At 55.7% G+C, this 7,623-nt stretch overlaps 2 protein-coding genes across 2 annotated transcripts; both read right to left on the minus strand.

The window, feature by feature from the left end:
* Positions 1-281: 281 nt before the first annotated feature.
* On the minus strand, positions 282-2,868 carry CCMA1212_005695 (uncharacterized protein; the record flags this gene model as incomplete). Its single annotated transcript, XM_073702944.1, has 3 exons — positions 282-540; positions 606-2,474; positions 2,693-2,868. The coding sequence occupies 3 exons, from the start codon at positions 2,866-2,868 to the stop codon at positions 282-284; spliced, it is 2,304 nt and encodes a 767-aa protein (XP_073558356.1).
* Positions 2,869-5,086: 2,218 nt separating this feature from the next.
* CCMA1212_005696 (putative glycerol kinase) lies at positions 5,087-6,782 on the minus strand (the record flags this gene model as incomplete). Its single annotated transcript, XM_073702945.1, has 3 exons — positions 5,087-5,341; positions 5,401-6,559; positions 6,652-6,782. 3 exons carry the CDS (start codon positions 6,780-6,782, stop codon positions 5,087-5,089), a joined length of 1,545 nt encoding a protein of 514 aa, XP_073558353.1.
* Positions 6,783-7,623: the final 841 nt, after the last annotated feature.

Consider the following 7,623-nt stretch of genomic DNA (forward strand, 5'->3'; position numbering starts at 1 on the left):
AATATGATTCTTCATATCATACAAAGCATATAAATGCCACGCATACATAGTATTGTGCAGAGCTGCTATAAACAATCTTGACCATGCTCTGGAGTACATGGTATCTTTACTAAAGGATATCGCAACAGCAGAACTACCTATATACAATTCAAGACGCATTGACATATATACCAGAAATGGCCCATATCCAGACGCACCGACTCCACGCATGAACCGCTGTTCTGGGTATCGCCGCTCATAAGCATTCACGCTAAATCAGGAAACTTCAATGCCACCACTGGTTATTGAAACTGCGAATTATATCCCAGCCAGTCCGACTCCGGATCCGGCATTCTCATCGACTCCCCGGTCAACCCGTTGACGCCCTGAGTATGCCATGCTTGGCCATTCGCTGACCTTGGCTCCAGTAGCTTGGGGTAGTTAAAGAAGTCAAAGATGTCAATGTTGTCGAGCTCGCTTAGCGAAGTCACTTGTGTTGACGTCGGCTCCGAGCCCGATTGCCGCGTTGACGATGTCAACGTTGCGAGATCGTGTGCGCTCCTGTTGGCTATGCGTGAGTACATGGGGCGGCATAATTAAACTGGAGCAATGACAAGTAGGCTCACCTTCGCATGGCTGTGAAGTTCATATCTCCCTGCCGCCCTCTTTGGACAGCCCTGGAAAGGATTTTGGCATAGTTGCTGGCAACCTCCCAGTACTGCCCAATATGACCGAGTATCTCAATGAAGAATTCAATCTTGGGGTCGACAGGGCAGCCTATAGAAGCCGCATGGACCAGCAACAGCCTGGCGGCAACCCAGAGACCAAAGATGAAGGGAGGCCCGAGATTATCCAGGCCACTTGCCTCAAACACATCTCGAGCAATGTCTGCCAGGCTCTGAACGGCGGACAAGCACCGCTGCATGGCGTAGTACGACGGGACGAAGAGGTGTGACCTGACAGTCGGATACGCCGCTGAGGAGTGCAGTCGCACAACAGACGTAACGTAGGCGCCGTGCAACATGAACCAGTTGGCCACTCGGCTCCCCGGATCAGAGTGGCAGAGCGCCGAGATTTTGCTGTAGTCGCTGGGCAGGCTCCTCAGCCAGCCGTCAAGTGCGCTGTCTAATGATCGGTACGTGTTCCGCCAGCTGGCCACATCGGGTGAGGATGTGATGTCGACGGGCGTCTTGAGGAACTCGTGCACTTTGCTGAGTATCCTCAGAATTTCGCAGTGGTACGAGAAGCTACCCAGATTTTCCGGCTTATTGGTCGCATATCCAGTCGTGCCGTACGGCTGGGACGTGGATACCCATGACCGCGTCTCGACCGGAACATTTCTAGAGAAAAGATCATAAGAGCTCGGAAGGACCCTCTGCATCTTTCTATCTTCCAGCATGAAATCAAAGGTTGTCGTAGCTATCGTTGCGTATCGGTCAAGCAGATACACCATCCAGCACATCCGCCGCCGTCCTTCATCCTCGATCCACGAGTCCGGCCGTCCAGCAGTGACTCTCCGTATCGACCCCGTGTGCGGCAGATTGTCAGACTGGACGGACAGATAGACGCTACTTTCTTCGCACAGCCCTAGCTGCTTGACGTTTTGCGCCAAAAGCGAAAGCAGGTTCCAGCCCTTGGGGCCATTCGATGTGCCTAGTTCATCCAAGCTGAGTATGATCAAGGCCCTGAGCGCGGGGACGCTCACGTTTTCCATCGTATACATCTGCACAATCCTTTTCGACACTGCATGGTGATGGGCTCTCATCTCTGGAGAAAGCCGAGGGTCTTTTAGGAACCTCAAGGTTGTGGCCACAATGGCATGCAAAAGCACACGGTCTGGCTCGTTGAGGGAGGTCGACCCAAAGAAGAGGCCGAATGTGGTTTTGCGGTCCAAGATGGGACACCAGGGATTGCAGTGTTTGAAGTAGAGATCGACGATGGTGTATACGATGTCGTGAGGGGGGAAATCGTTGACGGCGGATATGGACGAAGGGCCTCTTCGAGAGGCTGAAAAGGTAGAGGACGGGTACGTTTGAGCATACGAGTTGTTCACCACGGGTGAGTTGGAGTTGGCATGGGGTGGCATCCGCGCGTCTTGGTAGTTGTCAGCGCCATTTGCATCCCATGATGGGCTCACAAGGCTTGGCCTCAAAGTAGGAGTGCTCCGGGCAGCTCCCACCGGACCAAGCCTTGCGCCGTCTTGATGATAGGCATCAGCTGGAGATGGCAGGTGGCTGCTGAGAGCCGGCGAGAGACCCTGAGTCTGCGCGCTAGGTAGATGATCGTTGGCGATGTGCTCCTCGACACGGCGCCCCAGGCTCTGCAGCAACGCATCGATGCGGTTGACCTTGGCCTCGAGCTCCAGGCTGAAGCCGATGCGGCTGCCCGGCTTCTGCCTCTCAAGGTAGACGCAGGTCCGGTTGTGCCGCGCGCACCATGAACATGCGGGCTCGGCACGGTCACACTTGACCTTGCGCGCCTTGCAGAGCTCGCAGCTAAGACGGGAGATGAAAGGGTCAGCGAGGCTGTTCCGATACGCAGATCGAATGGCAGTCACATTCACTCATGCTGCGAAATCATCATGTGGATCACACGAGGCGCGATGAGATGATATGATGAGAAGAGGACTTTGGGATGGAATGGCGACGCCAATGATGAGACGACGATGGATGCCACAGAGGACAGGCAGAGGGGAGGGCAGATCAACACCTACGACGTCTTCTGATACTTGGCCCGCTTGCGCTTCTTGCCGGCCACCTGCTCAGCGCCGTTCTGCGACGACGAGGCAACGGCAGGCGTGGTTTCGTCCGCACTGGAGCCGTCGTCGTGGCTCGATGCCGAGTTTGCGTCGTCGTCGGCCATGGACAGCGAGAGCGGCGCGTGATGCATGCTGTGATTCAGGTCCGCATGTGCTGGGCTCGAGGCGTCCCCGGGCTGGATCGGCGCTGCGTCCTTGTGCCCTATCGCACATGCAGAGAGTCGACGCCGCTGGGGAGACGCTGCGGGCAGTATCTCGTCATTCCAGGGCCCGAATCAGCGGCGAGTCTGGCCTCCGGGCTCGTGGTGATTTTGTTCTGCAAGGCTCGGGGTCGGAGGTGGGGGATCGATGTCCGTTATTGGTTGTCTATTTTCCTCACTAGTAACGATCAGGAGCTGTCCAATCCAATCCATTGAAGCAGCCGAGAAATATACGCTCTGCTGACGAGGACGGGACTCCTAGCGGCGGCTGTAGCGGCTCAGTTACAGGCGTGACAGCGGGCAGCTCTAGGCACCGGCTCCGGGCCCTTGGGGGTGGCATTTACACCTGCAGGCCCCTAGGAACGGGCCCTGTCTGGCGTGCTGGGCTAGGTGGTTGATTCATGCCCCAGACAGAACAGGCGAGGCCAGGGCAACTTCTGACCTCTCAATCGTCTTGATTCTCCCGTTTAGCCATCATCCCATGCCATGCATTGGCTGCCGGACTCGCGACGATGCCAACCCCCCCTCGCTCAATTGGCCTCTTTCTTTGCCTTCCCCGCGATTCTTGGCCTGTCTCGTTTGGGGAAGTGGTTTGAGAGGCGAGATGCCGCGGCTCCATGCCACGAACTCCGCAGGCTGCATGTGGTTGAGGGCGTGTCTGTCTGTTAGTGTGTGTCGAGCCAACGCCCCTCGCCGGCTTCTCAACCACCATCTAATCAATGGCACTCCATCAGGACAGTCCAAAGTCATCGCCGGACAGTTTCGACTGGCATTCAATCATGCTGTCTTGCCAAGTGCCGCCTTGACGCACCGAGCGGGCATCACGAGACACCTCCGGATCGAATAGCCTCCCAAATGCAGAGCCGTCGCCATACACCCTCTCGCCTTCCATGCGTCCGCAGCTTCTCCAATCCGGGGATTCCCCAAGTTCCGAGACCGCATGTGCGCCTAGCGCTGCAGCGTTGGAAGGCCCTTGTCAGCAGAAACGCGTGTTGAGGGCTGCCACCACGAGGGCTTCGCTAGCCGTTCTCGTATCGCTCCTCCGTTGGAGCTCGTCGGAAGCTAATTGTGATTTGGCCTAACGAAGAATCGAGACCTTGGTGAAGAATTCACGGGCTGCCGACTGCCCCCGCTCCTGCAGGGGTGCCGTTGAACCGCTGCTGATCGAGCCCATCCATACATATCTGGAAACACCAAGCACCGACATGTTGGTCTCCGGAAGCGAAGCACGGTCGTCGACGAGAATGCGGAGAAGGCAGAACTTTATCTGAGCGGCCCCAATCGTTCTCCAATCGTTCTACTTGTACTTGCTAGTGGCTGGGGTCGTCAAGCGACTGACACACATAAGCTCGCGGGCCTCTGCAGTCTTTGCTCTCCAGACAAGGAAATGGATCATCGACGTTACTTGGCTTGGCAAGGCAAACACCCTCCCCGACCGTGACCAACGGACACGAACCTCGTTAGCGTCCCCTCGCTTCCGTTTTGCTGTCTTGGCGATGTCAAATGAAACGGAATGGCAGTCAGTAATCCTGTCTGGCGATCCGCTCGTCTCCACCCTCACTCGGTCTTTTGGAAACCGAGACGCTGCATGGGCTGATCAACGAGTCCGGTAATACAACCCCGAAGCCTTATATGGTGGGAACTCGACAGGGTGCATCAACACCACAGGACAGAGAATGCTACACGCCTCGGTGGGCTTCCGGACTTGCATTCATAGCTCCTGGGAGGCGGAATCGCGGGGTCGACTCCAGCTCGTACGAGCACACATGCAGGCCACGCGACGATGCGAGATGGACCATACCTCAAGCCACAGCGCTTGCATGGAGATGTTAGATTGGGGGGCCGAACGGCATGGATATGTGTGGTTCAAGTTACCGCAACACCTTCTCTCGGGCCCTTCCCTAGGAGCAATGCAATGTACGACGCGGAAGATGTGCATATCATGGTCACAATACAGATCGTGCATCCATGCGAGTGTGTCTGCGTCCTTGCATGCTCGCACCACTACCGTTCACCAAGGAGATCTGGGCCGACGCAGTCCGCATACTCAGGGTCGAGATGATGAACAGGCAAACACCGCTGATGTATTATAGGTTTCTTAACTGACAAAAATCATGACAAGCGCTTCATGCATAAATCAAATACTACTTCATTGCACCTCCACCTCATTCAGCCATCCTCTGCTCATATCGACCGCCTTCTCCCATCGGGCAAACTTCTTGCGCGCCTCCTTTTCTGAGATCTGAGGCCGGAAAATGGTGCGACCGTCGTTGTTCACATCCTTCAGATCGTCAAAGCTCTTCCAGACACCCACTGCGAACCCTGCGGCCATGGCAGCACCAAGCGCCGTTGTTTCACGCATTCCTGGTCTGTTGACAGGGAAACCAATGAAGTCCGATTGCGTCTGTGATGGATTGTCAGTCTTCGACGGCCAAGTCTGTGAGAGCGGAATTGCACACGTACCTGCATGATCAAGTCCGAAGCGCACATGCCACCATCCACTCGGAGCTCTGTGAGCGGCTTTCCACTGTCCTTCTCCATGGCTTTCAGAATGGCTTGCGTCTGGAAACATGTGGCTTCGAGGGTGGCGCGGGCAATATGGCCACGCTTGGTATAGGCAGTGATGCCGAAAATGGTTCCTCGAGCATCGTCGATCCAGTAGGGGGCAAAGAGACCACTGAATGCAGTCACAAAGGTGCAGCCTCCGCTGTCCTCGACCTCCTCGGCGAGAACACTCAGCTTGGATGGCGAGTCGATGAAGCCAAAGTTTTCTACCAAAAACGTGACACTGGATCCGGCGGTGGCGATGCTGCCCTCGAGAGCATACATCCGCTTACCCTCGCCGAAGTCAAAGGCAACCGTGGTCAGGAGACCGTGTTTGGAAATGACGGGCTTGGGGCCTACGTTGTACAGCAGGAAGCAACCGGTGCCATATGTGTTTTTGGCAAGGCCAGCGGTGAACCCCTTCTGACCAACCAAGGCGGCAGACTGGTCGCCCAAGCATCCGGTGATCCTGACGCCCTTGAGAGCGGTCATGGTGAGCGAGCCGTACGCCTTGGGGTCGGAGGACCTGACGATCTTGGGAAGTGCGACCTTCTTGCGGTCAATGCGGAACCAGTCAAGAAGGTCATCGTCGTACTCAAGGGTCTCGATGTTCATGAACATGGTCCGCGAGGCGTTGGTGGGATCTGTGACGTGGATGTTGCGGGCTGGGCCGCCGTTCAGCTTGTATACCAGCCAAGAGTCGACTGTGCCGAACGCCAGAGTTCCACGCTCATAGGCGTCCTTGACCGCGGGCGCATTCTCAAGGAGCCACAACAGCTTGCTGGCGGACGGGTATGTGGAAAGAGGGAGGCCACAGCGGCTGTTGAGCTCGCCGGACCCGATGCGGTGCTTCAGCTTGCGGACCAGCTCTTGTGACCGGGCATCGGTCCAGACAATGGCATTGTGCAGCGCTTTGCCCGTCGTCTTGTCCCAGACGACGGTAGTCTCGCGCTGGTTGGTGATGCCGACGGCAACCACCTGCTCGCGAGTGTGGCCCTGGTTCTCAAACTCGGCAATGCAGCCATTTACGCAAGCTTCTACTGACGAAACGAGCTCCTCAGGGTCTTGCTCATGCCAACTGCAAATGATGTCAGTTTCCTTTTCCTGTTGGGTTGCGAATTTCAAATGACATCAAATTTTTATGTGACATCATGGGGATCGACAACGTACCCAGAATGCGGATAGTGCTGCTGGAACTCTAGCTGATGTGTTGCAACCATGTCGCCCTTTTGGCTGAAGATGAGGAACCGAGAGCTGGTGGTGCCCTGGTCTATGGCTCCGACAAAGGTGGGTCGGATCATTGTCTTGAAACTCCGTGAACTTCTTCTGGACTTGAATCTTTGTGATAAGGAGGAGAGCATTCAAAGGTGTGGTTGTGCTTGGTAGAGCAGTGTGGCGGAGAGGGTGTGGGTCTTCTGAGTATGAGAGAAGAAAAAAAAAAAAAAGAGGGAGAATTAGGGAGACACGGAAGGCTTGTTATAAGAACTGACACAACAGAGCTGGCAACGCAATGCTATGACGAAGAGAATAGACAGAGGATTGGGACGATGATGTTGTATAAGAAAGCGAAAAAACCGGACAGGTGTGTTACGAAGAGTTGTGTGGCTGAAGGGGTAGGCCGACGAGCGGCCCTTTATGTCGCCCCCAGCAGATTGGCTTTTTGCCCTAGCACAAGACAAAACAAGCAAGCAACATCATCCACGGGCGGGCATACTAGTGTCAGGCGTGTGCCTTGTTGCTTAGTTTTGCTGGACTTGGCCCTTTAGTCGCCCCCCGGAGTAATTGGGTTCCAAAGGAGGAGGCACACATCAGTATTTCGACATCGACTCCGGCTCGCACCCTCTCGCACGGCGCTTAAGCCCCAACGGGACGCGTGGGATCTACCCCTCAGTTCCACAGTTCTAATTCCAGGCTCCCCAGATTGTGGAGGCGGAAACGGTCACGAGGGGGCGAGAAACTGAGTTGAGGGCGCTAAGGGGGAGATGAACATGGCCCGGGTTGGCGAGCAGAGACCGAGACCCCCCAAGCCTCTCTCTCTCTCTCTCTGTCTCTGGAACTGGTGGAGAAAAAATCCCGAATTGGGGGCACCGAGAATTGGGGGGTTTTTTTTTTTTGGAACGGAACGCTATACCGAGAGGGCAA

Source organism: Trichoderma ghanense (assembly GCF_004382785.1).
Source record: "Trichoderma ghanense strain CCMA-1212 chromosome Unknown scaffold_6, whole genome shotgun sequence".
Classification (NCBI taxonomy): domain Eukaryota; kingdom Fungi; phylum Ascomycota; class Sordariomycetes; order Hypocreales; family Hypocreaceae; genus Trichoderma; species Trichoderma ghanense.